Source organism: Lycorma delicatula, chromosome 8, assembly GCF_047948215.1.
Source record: "Lycorma delicatula isolate Av1 chromosome 8, ASM4794821v1, whole genome shotgun sequence".
NCBI classification, from domain to species: Eukaryota; Metazoa; Arthropoda; class Insecta; order Hemiptera; family Fulgoridae; genus Lycorma; species Lycorma delicatula.
The window spans coordinates 17541818-17561737 of NC_134462.1; the positions used below are offsets into that span (position 1 = coordinate 17541818).

General features: G+C 27.8%; 1 protein-coding gene across 2 annotated transcripts in view; it reads right to left on the bottom strand.

Moving 5' to 3' along the window:
- Positions 1-19920, bottom strand: part of Tsf3 (Transferrin 3) — a 76424-nt gene that overhangs the window by 33092 nt on the left and 23412 nt on the right. For both annotated transcript variants that reach the window (XM_075372372.1, XM_075372371.1), the window contains exons 2-5: positions 5598-5703; positions 4358-4500; positions 1286-1422; positions 98-242 (exon numbers count right to left, since the gene is read on the bottom strand). In XM_075372372.1, the coding sequence (XP_075228487.1) occupies positions 98-242; positions 1286-1422; positions 4358-4500; positions 5598-5703 (531 nt within the window). The remainder of the gene's footprint in view (positions 1-97; positions 243-1285; positions 1423-4357; positions 4501-5597; positions 5704-19920) is intronic.

Genomic DNA, 19920 nt, shown 5'->3' on the forward strand with positions numbered 1-19920 from the left:
AGTCATCGATAATTAAATTGTTAACTTATCAAACAAAGTTTTATTTGACAAATTACATTTTATCTTATAATCATGAACCACAAATTCATTTACTCACTTAAAGATGAATCTACCAGTGGATCTAAACTCCATGGTCCAGCTTTGCACGATTCATCAAAATAATCAGCAAGAGATTTTACTCTATTTTCAGCAATAGTTCTATTTGGATCACATTTTTGTACTACAAGTCGGTCTTCAATATACTGTAAAATTAAAAATTTATATATATATAAAAAAAAACAAAAAACTTATTAATGTTAAAGACCTTTGTTACCTTTTATTGTATTGTGTTTTATAAAAATGAAAATAGTGAAATGAATTTACTTATGCAACTATTTTGTATCTGATAACATTCATAGAGGAATTACGGCATTTGCACATAATAAAACTGTTTTTTTTTTAGATCTTCTATATTCAGGTTTATTGTCAGAATATAAGCATACATTATCACAGAAAATAAAACTAAAGTGCAGACTTGACAAGTAAACATGACAATGATATTAAAGCAACACAGCAGAACTACATGATAAACATCTTACTTACATGTCCCATTAGTATTAAAAAAATAATTGTGCGAGACAATTGTGCCTCATGGGGACCCCCTGGATTCTTGTGGTGTGGTATATCAACTTATTTAAAAGTTCCCATACTTTATTCACCTGCATACTTTAATACAATATATATATAAAATATTAAATGAAATTTAAACCACCAAAATACAGTAAATAGATAATTTAAGCTTACTATATAAAAAAAAATATATTAAGAAAATATGGTAAGTTTAACTTATCTATTTACTGTGGTTTAGTGGTTAAAATATCATTTATTATTAAATTTTATTATCACAGGGGTCAACATATTAATGAATTATTTCATTTTTCAAAAAAAAAAAAAAAACATCTATATACAAACACACATACATTATATATGTACACACTGAAAAAAAGCAAGGTCTGACAGTTGACAATAAATGATTTGATCATCATTCATTAATTATTTTTATGTATACGCAAAAATATAAATACCATTCACTTCAAATGCTGTTTTTTTTTAAACAAAAATAAAACATCTGGATTCTTCTGGGTAGAGATTATGCAAAAGTGATTTGATTACATTGTGTAAATTTGTAGCACTTAGTCTTGAGTTGAAACCTTGTATGAGGCCTTTATCATTAAATCCGTTCTATTTACTTCATACTTCATTATACATAAAAATAAATATCCAGCAAAAATAATAAAATACTAACTTGAGAAAAAATATCTGAATGGTCTTGTCCATCAGGATCAGTACCAGGATGACATAACCTTTTCGCTTCTAGATCTTGTAGGGAATTAATATTGACATCATTTCTAACGACAACTACAAGACCATATTGAAATTTACCTAAAACACAATTTTAACAAAATTATTGTAATTTTTTAACAATTTACAATTACTAATTTTAAAAAACTTACAGTTCCTTCCAATTAATACATCATTTAAGATCTTCAAAAAGAAATAAATAACAACATGCATTCTAAAGTACTTAAACATTGTTATGAACCAAATCCTGTAAATAATGCTCTATAAAAAAATATTACTTATTTAAAATTATAAATAATAATTTTTTAAAGAAACTAGCCTTGTGCTACACATGAAGATAATTTTTTGCACACAATAGACCTTTGTTTTGTTAATATTTTATAATTAAAAACAAGTACATTACCAACAGATACATTAAAAATTTGTAAAGAGTAGCATGACTTTCCTAGTTGTTGTTGATGATGAAACTGATACGGATAATGTGGATCAAAATAAATTATTTAACAAGTATTGGAATTGAATATTGAAGATTCAGCTACAAGAGGAAGCAATAAATGAGAATTCTTTAATATGAAAAGAGAGCTTAATTATATATGCAACTAGTTAAAAAAAAATCACCCAGTTGATTTTCCATTTCGATGAATTGTACTTTCCTTCCAAATATGGTAGCTATCCCTTTGATTGTAAAAAATATAAAATTTTAATCAAAAGTGTAAAACATCTTGAAATATGTTAAAAAATTATTCTATTCTTTGAGTGAAATTTTGAGATGTGGAAACCAAGGTGACTGTCCCATCCCCTTGGAAATCCACTGAACACAGACCTATTCTTTGAGTCACTTGCACCTTTGATGTCAGCAGCAGAGTTATTTGGAAATAAAGAAATGACTTTCTGATCCAAAATACAAGATCATTTGATTTGGGATCTATTGAAGTACATGATCCATCCCCTTGGAAATCCACTGAACACAGACCTATTCTTTGAGTCACTTGCACCTTTGATGTCAGAGTTATTTGGAAATAAAGAAATGACTTTCTGATCCAAAATACAAGATCATTTGATTTGTGATCTACTGAAGTACATGATCCATTTCTCAATACACATTAAAATTCAGTTAAATGAAGGTTCAGTTTTTGATTGCATAAGATGAGAAATGCAAATTGTGAGCTTTTGAAATTTCTTCTCAGGTGTCAAACTATGAGGCACCCATTTGCTTAACTTCTAGCTCTTTCCTAACTGATAAAGATGTGATGTTATAGTTTCATCATTAATATTAAATGAATTAGCAAGTTCCCTGTGGGTCAACTTTAAATTCATCTCAATCGCAATCCTCAAATCCTCATCATTAAAGGAAAAGGGATCTTCTAGATTGGGGTATATCCTCAAGGCTCTCACCACCTAAGCTAACTTTTGGAACCTGTTTTGAGCAGTTTGTTTATTTACTGGCTCTTCTTCAAGTGTATTTCAAATCTTTCAGCAAGCTTTTGATCCATAAGAACCAGATATACAACAAATACATTGTATTTGTTACACAATAAGATGTACTGGGCTAGCCATGGGTGTAAGAAAATTCAAGCTTGATGTTTACTGCTTAAAATGTGACAATTGAATGACTCAGAAGGCACATCTTACATCTATATCTATACCATGTAGCTTACATAAGCATACCTTATATATTTATAGAGTTATCAACTGTACATACTCATTAGTTTTTAATCAGAAAATCCCTAGAAATGTGAGCAATAAAGATTGGCAAAAACTTTTCTCAGTATTCAATACATAATTGACTAAATATCTCTGGGTATTCATGCATTTCTGGGTTTTATACAGAATTTAATGAGAGTATCATTAGATACTCCAAAATCACCCTAAAATTCCTTATACAAAGGTACATTCAATTCCAAACAAAAATTGTTCTTTAACTACATTTGAATCTATACCTAAATAACTAAAAAACAGTCTCTTTATTGCTTTAATGGTGATTTGCAGTGTAGAAGACTACAATGATAATGCTTACTTCTCAATTAACTATAGGTATAACAACTCCACTTTTAAACAATACCATTAATTGTTAAAGATTAATAGTAACAGTTGGATTTTACGTTTTTTTTTTTTTTTAATTACATGAGCTTGTACATGGGAACATAGAATGGAAATTTTTAGATCCCATGTCTGACTAGGATTTGAACCCAAGAGCTTCTGAATGAAAGACTAAAAATTAATTGTATTAAGAATGACCAGCAAACACGTAAGCAAAGACTAATACATGGTCTTTGCTTGATTGGTGCAAATTAGTGTAATATAAATGTATTGAAATCATCGGGAAACATTTAAATTCTCTTCTGGGGTCAGTGCTGTACAAAATTAAACTAATATTTAGTTAGAGAACTATCATTAACTTTTAAAAATGCACAAATGGTTAAATGTTAAAACACCAATGAAAGTTTTAATAGTTACACCAGAGAAAGTAATTAAAATACATATGGTTGTTAGATATTGAAGATAAAAGTGATAGATTATTTGAATTATTAAATATGATAGATTCAGTTAAAACCATTAGTAATAGGAATTCATCTAAAATTAAAAGATAAAAAAAAGGTGTTAAAATTTTAATAATAAAATATTACCTTCAAAGTATAAATATCATCAGAATTTTTAAAGCAGCCATTGCTAAAATTAATTAAAAAAATGTTAAGACTAGAGAAAAGGCATCTTAAGAAAAATATTAAAAAAGGCTGAAAAACTTGACTGTGATAATGATCTTTAGTAAAATTAGTTAGTTCAATATGGTTTAGATTAAAGAAACTGATCTAATACAAAAAACTATCAAAAATTATGATTTTGTTTCACTAAGTCATAATCTAATACAAGAAGAAAAATGTAAATCACCTGAAAATCACAAAATTCAGTGTAAATAAAACAGAATGTTAAAAAATACCATATTTAATCTAAATGTTATTAGAAAAAATATATTATTGTTATTGTATCAAAAATGCACACCATTATAATTACATACTAATTGTTGAATAGGAGCGTTGAAATTCTGCTGTAATAACAATATTGTTTAAATTTTTATGACTGCTTGCAACCAATAATTCTTCAGCATGAAATACAGTAAAATCAGCTTTCTGCATTGAAATTTTTCTTAAGCAATCTAACCTGGAACAAAATATCATTATCATTACACTATTTTTATAAACACATCAAATATATATTTGATTCTGTTACAAACAAAATCAATTTGATCATCTCACAAGAATTAAAAAATGTATAACACATCTATTAATTTTATATATTTATATATATATATATATAATTAATAATATATAACATCTAATAAAACAATGAGAAATTCCACTTTGTGGGCAACAGAAAATACTATTATTATCATTAATGAGAATTCTACTTACATGACCAGCAATGGTAGAACGACCTAAGAAGGCACCAGCCATTTTATTCACATTTAAACTTGAATGGTTATAATCCAATAGTGAAAAATTTTTTGAACTGCTATCATACAATTTTCAATTTCTTTTAAATAATAATTATGTGCAGATATGTATTACATCTGTGTCCACAGTTGCAACATTTATGAAGAGGGTTAAAATGAATGGCTTTAGATTCTGAGGCAAGTCATTAATAAACAATAAGAAACACAATGGGCCAAAAACACTCTTAGGCACTCCATGTTCTACACCTTCAAGTAAAGACCAATATTTTACATGTGTATTCTTAAAAAACGACAACACTTGTTTACAGTTGGTAAGGTACGATTATCAAATTGTAAGCAGTTCCTCTGATACCATAGCTACTAAGTTTCTTCTTCAATAAAATTTGAGTATACACAAACTGATTGCAGCTACTTTAACATGGAGAACGCTTCTGTGAGATTCTTTTTAGTCTGGCTCTTCAACCTAAACCAAGTAGGGAGTGCCTACCAGTAACTAAGCCACTGCCACTATGGTTCTGTGGATCAACAAAATATACAAGCACCCACCACCAGAATCAAGGTCCTATTTCTCCTAGACAGGAAGTAAATAATAGTGATATAATACAATCTTCTCACAGTAGATGAAATTAACTTTTTTTCTAATTGATTTTCCAGTCATAATTTATAAATGACAAACACATTCACACATGCTAACAAACAATATGATCTGGAAAATACAAATAATTACTCATATATAATAAATATAAATAAAAGCTAATTACACACACAACAAGATTACTTATAAAATAAAATCAGTTCACTTTACCTGTCTCTTCCAACTACACATCTAACAGGAGCATTAACTTTCTCAAATAAGGAGCATTGTTCAATAGGTTCAATGTTAATCTTTTTTTCCGAAACACAAACTCTATCTGTAAAAAAACACAATTTCATTATTAAATGAATAAAAAAATATTATATTTTTATTTAACTACTACAGTACATTCAAAAATTATTACTCTGTAGAAAATAGTTTTCAGTGTAGGGAGTATGATGCAAAATTATTGAAATCAATATTTTCAACACAATTGAACAATATGAAATTTGCAAGGTAAATTTGAGAAAAAATAACTTTTTAAATGAACAAAGATAAAAAATAAAATAAATTATTTGATTATATACTGAATTTTGTTTTTTTTTTTGCTTGCTATTGCCACATAAGCTTGAAATTTTATGTGTGGGATATGGAAATGGAATTTTGTAGCTATGAAAAATGCCATGCCTGACCGAGATTCACACCCAGGACCTCTGGATCAAAAGCAGAGACACTATCATTCTGCCAAAGAGATCAGATTTCTTAATTGTTTTAAAAGCAGTGCCATTAACATTGGTGCTACTACTATAACTAAAGAAGAAGGTTCTACTAATTAGCTCAGAAAGATTCTTTTGAAAGAAAATGCTCCATATAATTTGAAACCATAATAATTCCAAATAAAAAATACTTGTATTAATTCCATATAATAGTAACATTAAAACAAATAAAATTTCTGTATTTTAATAATAATAATTTTTCTATCCATAGTACAGTAGATTAAAGTCGTAGATTCTAAATAATCTATTAAATATAATATTCAATTTATTTTTTAATAATAATTTTATATTTATTCTATATAATTGACTTTTTATTTATAAACTTTAATACTCTGAAAATGTTTTATCTTTTGTCATGCTGTTTAATTTAAGGAGATTAGTTGTATTAATTGTATTCATATTTGAATTGTAAAGAGCAGAAATGGTATCCTAGCATACTGCATCTACGCATTCTATTAACGGTTTAAGAGGTACGTTAAAAAACAATTTTTTTAAATTTAAATTGTGTTTTTTAAATGAATTTTTAATTTTATTTATGAAATAACATAAAATTTTAATAACTTTCAAATCACATACATTATTTTATATGCACTTAATTTGATATTCATATATTTTGGGAAGAATTATTCTAAAAAAATAAACACTGTGCGTTAATGAATTCAACGTATAATGTACACCTTTATTTTAAGTTTTATCAATGAAAACTATCAAGTGCATAGTTCTACATTTGGATTTATAATTTATTTGTATTTATAATAATTTATTTAATTCTCTCTCTCACTCTCTCTCTAGTAGTTTAAGGTTTGATAACATTTACTAAACAACAATCATAACATTTTTTTTTAGTGTAAATGAGAGTTTAAAGTGACTGTATTCAGTAGAAATTGTAATTTTTATAATCTTAAAAATGGTTCTTGTATGCTTCATCCAGTGATAGAGCATTAAAGATCAAAAACTGGAAACCCAACTAATAATTAAGACTAAACAAAGGAACTTTATTTATAACAGTTTCCACCAAATAAAAAGTCTTATTGAAAGCAAACCCCAAATGCTATCCAACTGAGAGAATTAATTTTTATGTAGTGTATGCCAAAATATTAACCCTTTAATATGTGCTAATATTGAGATGCACTGTATCCAGCTAATATGAAGTTGCACTATATGCATCTCTAGATTACTTTATTAATAACAAACTCAGAATCAACTGGTATGCTTAACAAAATAAGCACATCTATAAACCTGTCTCCTTGTAAAATCAAAAGCAATATTCTGAGAACATTATTACTTCACTTTATATTTTTGATTGAGAATGAGCTGTATAAATCATTATTAGAAAATTTTACCAAAAGTTTGTTTCTTCTGGAAGCTTAGCAAGTTTGATGTCATACAGAAAACTTAATCACTAGTTTAAAGCCACACCTAAAGCAGTACGTGACCTTTTTTCAGTGCATGTATCTTATTAGTATTACTATTATAAATAATTATCCAATTAGAAACATGTTTATCAAACGTTTACAAATTCCATTACAGTTATTTTCACATCATTAAAACTACATGTCATTTTAAGGTATAAACTCAACAATTCTGTTTACCATCACTATTAATTCTTAGAATAAACTGGTTTCTTATTTATTCATCTAATAACTGGTAAAACTTGCTAGCAAATCAGCAAAGTTTAATAAATTTACAGTTTCCTCAATCTACTTAACAAACTACATAAATAAATTGGTTTCATCCCATTATAAGATCACTTTATAAAATATTTACGTAAATGTGCTAATAAGACAAATAATCTACCAGAATTTTTAAGGTACTTGATCCAATTTAAAAAAAAAACCAGAACATGTGTTCTTTATTGAGTATTTCAATGACCTAATACTGAATGTCAAAACTTTGTTCATATAAGACTCATTCATTCCCAATAGGACAATCATTCAACCTAGAATTTCATCATTATACCCAGGCCTAACCTAATGATCACAAACTTTTATTTCAGGCACTGTTTATGTAAATCCTGCCTTCAATGCCTAATTTAAGAATATTAATGTATTGTAATTGAAATATAGATATTTAAAAAAGTATTTATCATAAATTATAATAATTGTGATATTATAAGTCAAAATAATATTAAAGAGCATGCAAAAAATGTTTGTTCTTTTTACATGACGCCCAAAAAGGAGTGTAATATACTTAGGGTGTATGTATATATATTCCACCGTAGCAACTCAACAGCTGAATTGAATTAGATGTATGACCCTGCATTGGAATCTTTATATTACCAGGAATGTCATAGGTTACATAAATATATATATATATGTGTTTAAATAAATTTAAAATATTTGAAAACAAAATTATATATATACAAATACTATATACAAAATTCTCACCCATATACTCTTTAATTATCCTGCATAATAATAATAATAATTAAACCGCATTAAAAAGCAATTTTTTTTTTGAAGTAATGTTTTCTAATTTTTAATTTTCATTTCTTATTCATTTCAAAATAAGCATCAATAAAAAAAAATAACTTTTTGACATTAATTAAAGAATCTACTTAATACAGCCCACCACTGATACATTACTGCAAACCCTCTCTCATTCCTTGACCAATTGTAACCAAAATTAAATGGCATTAATGACTCATATTCAGAGGTAATTGTACAAGATTTTATAAAAATTGCTTAATCCAGTCTGGAGGTACCAAGAAAAAAATTAATAGATGAAGAAAGCATATTATTATGCTTATTACTCATCAATCCTGAATGAAATTGTTCAAATACATAACCAAAGTGATATGCTAATGTAATGGAATCATCTAATTACTACAAGAATGTTACTGTGAGTTCAGAATAACAAAAAAAAGTTTTTGTTTGGTTTTGAATAAAACCAAACACTATCAAAATGTACATTAGTTACCTAAGGGGCATTAAATTATATGGAAAAAATTTTATTACCGTTTGAGTAAAACATTCAAATATGGGATCCACAAGATCCATATCTCCCTGCCCCCATGATCAATTGTCATCAAATTAACATCATTAATGCTCAATATACAGAAATCATCATGCCAAATTTTATCCAAATTGGTCCATCCCGCCTGGATATCAAGCAAAATTGATCAGCTTACTCATACATATGTATATCTGTTATTTTTTTCTAGAATTGTTTGATGTTAAAATTATGTTTTTGGTTAAAGAGTATCACAAAACATCAAGCTCTGCAAAAACTCCAACAAGCGAAATTGACCTAATTAGCATACTTTTTTGGTGAGGTATATATAGGAAATAGTTACAATAAATTATAACAATACAATCAGGAAAGTAGTAAAGCTGAATTATATGTATAAAAAATTACTGTTTTTCTTATTCAGACTTCAGAATAAATAAGATGAAATTATTCTTCTGGCATAATTACACAGTACACTTAATACATTACATACCAGCCTATCTAAAAATATCACCCTACATAAACATTTCATTAATGTTTTTAATAAAAACATATTGCACAACAAAAACAATCATTGTTTTTAAATGTGAATTTCTATTTTCAGCTTTTTATAACTCAATGTAAAAACATTCAGATAACTGAAAACTAAATTTAGTTTCTCTTAAAAACATTATCCTTATATAATAATTTTCTAATGACTTTCAAAAGTTACACTAATCTAATAATATTATTAATAATATCTACTAATGAACGTTTAATTTAGATTAAATTGGATTTTATAAAAAAATAGGAGGCTAAAATTTTCACAGTAGAACTTTACTGTTAATTTCACATTTTAGTAACCCCCTCATAAGAAACACAGTCAGTAAGTTTTACAAACACAAAGAGTCATTAGTCCGTTAATCTCCAAAAAGGAGTAGCTTTAAATAAACTACTAGAAGGTGCTAGAGCATGATGTTACAGATAAGACTGACGCAGCAGCTGACCCAGTTCCCATAGTAATTATCCAAGGAAAAAGGAACAAAGAATAAGAAAGGGAATGATCAGCCCACAAAACAAATGCCTTGTTTGAAATAGTTTAATGTTTTTGTCTGGGATTCTTATTTTAAATTGTGTCTATAGATATCTATATAAATAAAAACGTAAATGTTTGTTTGTTCAAAATCTTAAATTTTGAACATTCTGTTTTTCACAGACTGCTTTGAAATTTTAACACAACATTGCATTCGAATAGACGCGTGTTTTTATATACCTACTATTATATAAATGCCACACCTGTGTCAGATAAAAACATGCTTTTTTGAAAAACAGCACTATCTGTTGGATGTAAAAGCAACACACATTATACTAAATATTTTACGATTCCATTCCAATGTTTTCAATATGTGTCCACTATAGACTAAAAAACTACTGGACCGATTTATACATGGGGAAAAAGGGAAAAATCGGAAAAGGCAAAGATCAGAAAAGGGTAAATCAAAAAAAGTAAAACAGAAGAAGGTAAAAAGGGAAGAAGAGGAAACTGGGAACAGAAAAAAGGGAAAACAGGAAAAGGAAATGGAAAGAGGAAAAGAGAAAAAAGAAAAGTGGAAGGGGAAACAAGGGAAATAGAAACAGAAGGAAAGGGTACAGGGAGGAAAAGGGGAAAACAGGAAAGATAATATGGTAAAAATGAAAATTGGAAGGGGAAAAGGAAAAGGGGATAAATGAAAGGGAAGAGGGAGAAATAGTAAAAGGGAGAAAGGGTGAAAGGGAAAGGTTAAATTTCGTGAAGTTCCTTAATGTTCATTTTGTTAATGTTTTATCAAACTTTCAATTGTGTTCATTTAATCTATATATATTTATATATACTCAAATTTAGCTATAGCGAAGCATTGCCAGGTCTGCTAGTAATTATATATAATTAACTCATAATAAATAATTAATAAATTTAAAAAGTCATTTAACTTAATTTGATGGTAGTAATTATTTTTTTTTTTTTTGGTTTTTATGTAACACAGTATTACATAAACACATGATTACTTTAAGTAGTGTAAAATATTGAGAAAAAGGGAGGGATGTAATCTAAGTTACAATAGAATAAATCTGACTGAAGTTATTTATGAAATTTCAACTGATTATTAAAAGCTACTAGATTAAATTTAGTATGCAAAAGTCAAGTCAAGAAAATGTTTTCCTGATATAATGACAAGCCAGATAGCAAAAGTGGTTGACAATAAAACAAATGAATAATACGAGTAGTTATATTTGGAGTAAACAATTTTACTCTAAAACAAATTTTCTTTAATTAACCCTACTTGATTTTTTTTCAATTATATTAAAGTGTAAAATACAAAAACCATCAAGGTTGTTCAAACAAATGAAAATAGAAATGCGAAAATTCAATCTGATTCAGGAAAGTTTCTCAAACAAATCTGAGTTTAGAAAGTTCTTATATAATTTGAACATACCTGTGTAATATAAAAAGCCCAGTTCTAAGAAATGGACCAAATAAGATAAAAATATCAAATAAAAACAGATAAAACAAATTCTGGGAAGAAAGAAGAAGACGTAAAAATGAATTTTGCATGATCCTTTACTATACTATCCTACACTAAAGATAACAAATTTTTAATATTTCTAAACATAACAAGGAAACAAACAAGTAGAAACAAATGTCCTTGTCATATATTAAAAAATTATCATCATAAAAAAGAAACAATTTGTTTTTTTAATTAGCCAGATAAATAAATTAAAATAATTAAATGGTATTTATCAGCAGAAATAAACAGATTTTTAATAACTTTACTAAAATTAACTGTTTTCATTAATTCACCAAGATATTTATAAATATAACACAGAAATGATCTCAACAGCCAAAACAAAAATGCACAAGGTTAAATGAAAGATGATATTTTCACTGCTATTATGTCATTTCAAAACATGATTTATTTATATATATATAAATACCACAAATATGGAGGTAAACAGGATTTTTTTAGTTTTGTTAATTTCAAAGTTCTGAATACAAACTAACCAGTTTTTAGATTTTTAAAGAAAAAAATTGTAACTCTAATTTTTAATGCTTTACTATTTCATAAATTAGTATCAAAGAGTTTTAATGGGAATAAAAAAAATGTCAATAGAAAACTTAACTTTTTCATATTGAAATGTTTCAATATGAAAAAAATTATAAAAAATTTGCCCAGCAAAAAAGAGTGATAGAAAAAAATTAATTTAATATCTATTTATAAATCCAGTAAAACTGGATTTGAGCAATAATATGACTATTACATTTGTACTGAAACAGCAAAATGCTGACCAGGCAGATTTTTGTTTTTTGTCATATCCAAGACATTGTAAGGACTAGTAAATTAGTCATTCACAAAGGCCCAGTTTTTTTTCAATTTATTAATGTATAATTTTTAATACAGGGAACTATTATCATGTGTTATTTTTTTTTTTTGCTTTGAACCGCCTTAATAAAACAATAAAATGTCATCATTATTAGATATCTTATTATTCATACATATATTCCCATCTGAAATATAAGATATGACTTGGAATTTCCTGAAAAAAAGTCAAAACAAGTTTACAGAATAGAAAATAGGCTGCCAGATAATTTTCTGTGCTCATAAGAATGAATAATAAGTATGGCTACATTATTCATACTTATGAGCACAAAAAATTATCTGGCAACTTTTAAAAAAATGGTAACATTTAGAAAATTAAATATTTTAACTTATCTTTGTGTTTATACTTTTAAATGTGCAATCTTTGCTAAAAAAAATAATCACTTATTTAAAAAAAAAATGTCTATCTCTATCAAACCATACAGAACTGCTTCATGTAAATTAACACAATACTTTGGCTTGCACGAAAGAGCCTTATTATGTTTTCATAACCATTTTTAATAAATTATCTAACCATTTAAAAAAAAATTTCACAAATTTAATTAAAATACAATTTAAAAAATTTCTTTTAGAGTAAAAATGTAACTCTATCAATGAATTAAATAAAAGTAATTGTTTTTTTTTTTCTTCAACCAGCCTTCCAGCTACTGCCAGGTCTGTCTGTCTGTGTGTGTGTGTGTGTGTGCACATAGACAAATGCAATTACCACTACCAGCTTGCCAGGTCTGATGCAACTGCAGATGTAATGCAATGTAAATGTAAATGTACCAGTACACATTTATTCTGGAACAGACTCAGGTTAACCACTCCTGAGATGTGTGGTTAATTAAAAACCAACCACCAAAGAACAAAAGTATCCACAACCTAGCATTCTAATCCATATAAAAGCAACTGCCTTTACAAGGACTTGAACCTTAGAATTCTTGACTTAAAAAATCAGCTGATTTTGTGAGTTTAAATAGACTAACCTGGCAGATTAATAAAATTAATAAAAAAAATTGTTAAAGAGCTTGAATTTCCTGCATCCTGTTCAATAAGTACTTAAATATATGCTCAAACAACTTTTATTAACATTTCTGAATTGTAATTTCTTTTTTGGTTATTATTTACACTTTGTGTCTTCAAACATTTATCTTAAAATTTAATTTGTTTATATTTTAAAATTAATATAGTCTAGAATATTTTTTAATTAACTATGTATTTTGTAATAATCAAGATTTTACTATGGTTTCCCTTGATCTAACCAGTCAAATGCTAGGGCAGTTTCTTTTTTTATTAATGAATTAGCATACTTACCCATTCCTGGCATAATGTACATTATTATGTACCAATCAGAATAAAAGATTTATTTATTTTGTACACAGATGACACATCAATCATCTTTTAGGAAAAGTGTCAACTTTGCTTTATAAACCAAGAATATATACTACACACAAATAAAAATTAAGATTTTTAGCTGTAAATTTTTTTTCATTCCTGTTGACAAATATTTGTCATGAGATAAATAAGTTGATGACTTAAATTATATTTTAAGTAGAACTGAACATTAAAAAAATATAACAAAGTAGTTTATCATGATCTCATTATGTCACACATTAGATATGGAATTGTTTTATGGGATGCCTTATCGTGTTCTAATTTACAAAGGATTTTCTTAATTCAATAAAAAGTCATTAAATGGCAGTTAAATACAAAAACAAACAGGTAGGATATTAAATATAAAATGTAGATAGGATTTTGTATCACTTGGTTAAATAGTAGTTCTAAGTTCATATAAATATGAAACTGTTACGTAAATAAAATCTTTAACCTTAAAAGATAATAGTCATCTATGACCATAACACAAAATATAAGGAAAATATATTTATAATGAAAAATATAATTTAAAGCTATTTAAAAGAAATATCTCATACTAGATGAAATTTATTAACTTTACATTCAAGTCTCTCTGGTGAATAGAATGACAGTGTTAATTGTAAGACCAAATATCACCTGTATTTAGAGAAGCTTAGCATTCTGATGTGCAATAATATATTCATTTCAATGAAGAAGGTAATAAGAAACCATTTTACTCCTCACTTACCTACCTGGAGTGGGAATTGTTATGCTTGAATATGCAACATAACTTTTGGGAATGACCTGCGATTATGTCAGGTCACACACAACCATTAAAAACTTCCAGAATATCACTTGTAGAGATGAAAAATCATTCATTAAATTATTTATTTAATAAATTTTTAATTAAAGTAATTTGAAACTGCAATTTTTTTTCCTCAAAACAATATTATTTTGCTACTTTAGATAATAATAAATTTAATATTACATTTAGTGGTACCAGAAAGAAAAGCATTATTACTAAACAATTATTATTTAATCTTATTTAACTATATTTTGATTGTAAATAAATTAATCCTTTATTCTAATTGACCCATATAATACTTATACATACATAAATTACATCAGGATGAATAGATATGCTATTCCTCAGATAAGAAAAGAACTATCCCAATATTTGGTTGGATGGATCAAAAGAAACTGTGGTAAAATCTTCTTCTGTACAGCATCACTAAATACAACATTAATATCACTTCAATAAGAACACACGGTGCATTGGTTTGTTTGTTATATGTGCTCACATTTTTATTTTAGCTACTATTAGCACAGAACAGACCATGTGGAGCGCTGGGCAGCTGCACGCAGTTGTTGTTGTTGAGTACTACCATCTAGCGAAAAAAATTGAACTAACAACTGTATAATACCTGGCTAGACAGTTTGGCAAGTGACTGGCTAGTTTTAAAATAAATGGAATTAAAATCTACATTAATTATTTAAAATATAAACACATTAAATAATGTTGAGATAAATACATGACGATACTAAATATGAAAAAAATTCACAATTCAAAGAAATTTAATGAATATTATTTAGCACATATTTATATACAAATTACACATGCACAAATTCAGGATACTTGAGAAATTTTTAATCTATATTATTTAAAATTCAACAGCAGAATAATATTTTTTCTGTAATTTTAAATAAATTGGAGATTTTTTTAAAAATGGTTTGGTAATTTATTAAAAAAGGCATTAAATATAAGTCCCTTTCTTGTATTGTGCTGCATTAAATATTGTGTTGAATTACTTGAAAACTGTTCCATTATCTGGTTTGATAAAGGTGGATATTATTTTAAATAAGTGACCATTCAGTCATTTGCACATTCATAATATAAACATAAAAATAAGTTACATTTTCTATATATCAGTCTACATCATTCACATTTATAGGAGTTGACACAATTATCTGACAATCCATTTTTATATCTTGAAAATTTCATTTGAATTTTTGAAGTAGCCTTTAGTGATGATATATACAAGGGTTATTTTTTTCAACGTTCGATCGGTCGCGAAATAAAAACCCGCGCAAAAATCGGATGAACCTTTGCGTATATGTGTTGCGCAGCATCTCTAGTATGGCCTTCAATCATGGTGTGTCACTTTGTTTTGTTCTGACCACGCAGCTAGCACGTAAACATGTGTACAACAATAGCATCTCCCGCCAACTGTGAAGTGCGTGCGGAAATTCGATTTCTTCAGGCTGAGGGGTGTAATGCAGCTGAAATTCATCGACGAATAAGTAATGTGTACGGTGAAACTTCAATGAGTGACAGCAAAGTACGGCAATGGTGAAGGAACTTTAAAGCAGGACGTAAAGATGTTCTTGATGCAGGCGGTCAGGGAAGAAAGCGAGTGTCAACCGATGATCTCGTTGAGCGAGTGGATGAGACAATTCGAGAAAATCGTCGGTTCACAATTTCTGTATTGAGCGATTCGTTTCCTGAAATTTCAAGGTCAGCTCTCTACACCATTGTGAGTGAGAGACTTCAGTACCGCAAACTGTGTGTGAGATGGGTTCCCAAGATACTGTCCGACCATCACAAAACAATGAGAATGGACGCCTCCTTAACGTTTCTCCAGTGCTACCACAATGAAGGAGAACATTTTTTGAACAAAATTGTCACAGGGGACGAGACATGGGTCCATTCGAAACTGAAGAAACAAAAGAACAATCCAAACAGTGGATGCATTCTCATTCTCCCACTAAACCAAAAAAGTTCAAGCGAACCTTCTCCAACAGAAAGTGTATGGCTACTGTGTTCTGGGACCGGAATGGAGTTCTCTTGGTGGAATTCATGGAACGTGGCACGACCAACACTGCGGCCTCATACTGCATGACTCTTCAACGTCTACGAAGGGCAATTCAGAATAAGCGGAGAGGAATGTTGTTATCAGGCATCAGGAATTGTCTTTCTCCATGACAATGCTCGGCCGCACGCTGCAGCTGTAACAAAGAAGCTTCTACAGTGTTTTCGTTGGGAAATGTTTGATCACCCACCATACAGCCCGGACTTAGCTTCATCCGATTTTCACCTCTTTGCTCACATGAAACGCTGGCTAGGAGGACAATATTTTGGCACAGATGTCGAGCTGCAGACCAGCGTAGAAACATGGCTGAAAACACAGGCGGCTCTGTTCTATGACGAGGGTATTGGAAAGTTGGTATCACACTATGACAATGGCTAAATCGGAGTGGCGACTATGTAGAGAAATAGCGTAACTATTAAAGTACTTATTACAAATAAAAATTTTCACTGTGGTTTTAATTTCGTGATCGATCGAACCTTGAAAAAATATAACCCTCGTACTGCAGATGTGAATATATGTATAAATAATAAATACTGAATAATGATGACAAGCTTAGTATTTATTAAATCGATTTAAAGCAAAAAGAAATATGGTTTGATTTTGTTGTTAATGAAATCGATTTGATCATGCAAACAGAATTTGTCATTTAATACAACAACCAGAAAATTTGTTTTGTAGGAAATAGAAATACTATTATTATCATTAATAATCCTATCCATACAATTAGCAATCTTATATCAACCTTAGAAGGATAATGCAACAGTTTTTCAAGTTAGCCATCTGTGAATAACTTTTTGAACTGTTTATGTAAAATTTTCAACTCCATATAAATAATTATTTTCAAGTATAGATATAGTTCTGTAATCAGTGAAGAGAATAACTGAATTAATAAAGATTTTGAGGAAAATTTTTAACAAATAATAAGAAAAGCAACAGACTGAGGGCACTCCTTTGTGGCATTCCACACAATACAACTTGATATGTATATTTTAGATATGTATTCTAATCAGAAGATTAAATTTAGTATAGCAAGTAAGTTGTAAATTTCTTTATTCCATCTTATGCTTCTTTGAAGTCCTTGAACCTCTTTAAAAACAAAAAGAAGGAAATTTTTTGGCTTTTTATTTGGCGATTAATAAAATATTTTATAAGAAATTAATATGTTCTTATAAGTACGATGATTATTTAATTTATTAAACCACAATAAACACTAAAACATGGTATAAAGTATTATTATTGTTAAAAAATGAAACAAAATATTTGCAATAAAGTAATAATGCAGTTCATGCTCAAAACTAAGTATTACAATTAATTAACATTTTAATTAAAAGTTTTACTCACTTTTACTGCATTAATCATGAAGCTTTTTTTAAGTCTTTGATGGTCAAATGAATTTAAAGTGTTTCCTTGCATACTAATTTATTTTCTCATATTATACTTTTATTTGTTGCTTTACAATTTGAATATTTTACAGAAATGTTTTAAGTAATCAAATTTCAATATCACATTTTCAACCATGTACTTCTGATGATAATTTAATGGTATTGAATTTAAACAACCAAATCTTATTTAAATGATTCTATTTTGAAGCGATTTACATCAAGAGTATTACCGTAAGCTCTGCCTCAAGAAAAAATATACCTGGCAATTATCCATTAAACTGTAATATAAATTTAATAAATTACAACCTCTTGTAACCGGTTTCAACTTGGCAAAGTCATAGAACTAATATCAGAGCTTTTTAATAAGATAATCAACATACTCATCCTATTCTGAATTCTCAATTAAATAAATACCTTCGGATTTATAACAGTTACTAGTATAATATGTATACAAGTATAATTACTTGTTATTACATCCTTTAATAAATAATTACTAAAATGTGCCTAGGTTAAATTATAAAAATCATATACAACTCGCCTTCAGATTACATTTTTCTTCAAGATGACTTCAAAGCTAATTATGCAGCTCCCTACATTAAAGTAAGCACTGGCATCATTGTTAGTAGAACTCATCTTAAAAATGGAAGTAAACGCCTTAAATACATAACCTAATAATACAACCAACCTTTGAGTATGATCATTTAATTCACAAACTTTGTAAAATTTAGTACATTTGTAAACTTTATATAGTTCAAATAAGTGTGTTGAGATCTATGTATAAAATCAACATGTTGTGCTTAATATCTGAAGATAATTACTTAAAAGGACTTGAAAATTTTACACTAACAGTTTAAAAAGTTATTTGCTAAATGGATTGTAAAGATCTAAGTTTAAATACGGATAAAACTGTTGCATTGTGCTTTTCAGATAAATGAAAAATTTCTAATCACATATATAGAATTTTTACTAATGATAATGATAGTATTTCTGATCCCCATAAAATGAAATTAAATTGAAAAAAATTATCAATATTGACCTCTACCAAACCAGAGAACAGAACTGCTTTTGTTTAACTCAACATAATACTTACAATTATGCTTCCATTGCCATTTTTAATAAATTACCACAGCATTCAAAATGTATCTCCATTAATTTATTAAAAAAATGATTAAATTTTTTTTCTACAGAAACAAGATTACTCTGTTGATGAATTTTTAAATAATACTAATTAAAATAACACTGAATTTTCTGCCCAACATCTATATAAATATTTACTCAAATAATTTTCCTTGGCACAATTGTGAATTCTTTTGTAGTAATTTTGTATATTTAGCACATTCATGTATTTAGTTGAACACTATTTTGTGTTACACTTTAATAATATGGATTATATTTCAGTAATTACTCTTAATTGTTGATGCGACTATAAATAAAAAGATAATAAATATGAACTGTAATCACACATATTTTACTTTCCTGATGAATAAGGCTAGAATACCAATAATAAAGGGGAAAGTATGGTAATCATGACAAAAATAGAGTATTAGGTTTTTAAAAATCTTTAAGTTTTAGAGTCCAACTAGTTCAACTAGACGAAAAAATCTTACATATGTATGTACGTGTGTTGTACTGATTTTGGCCTTGTCTCAGGACTGAGACAAACTGATTTTCTTCAAATTTGACACAAATATTTCTATTTACAGGACATTGATCATAATTTTTTTCCAGAATTTCTTAAGGGGGTGGGGAAATATCGCAAAAAAACTAATTTTGATTTTCTTCAGACAGATTTTACAGAAAACTTTATTAAAGTGAAATTGTTGTTACAATACCACACAATACCCACATAT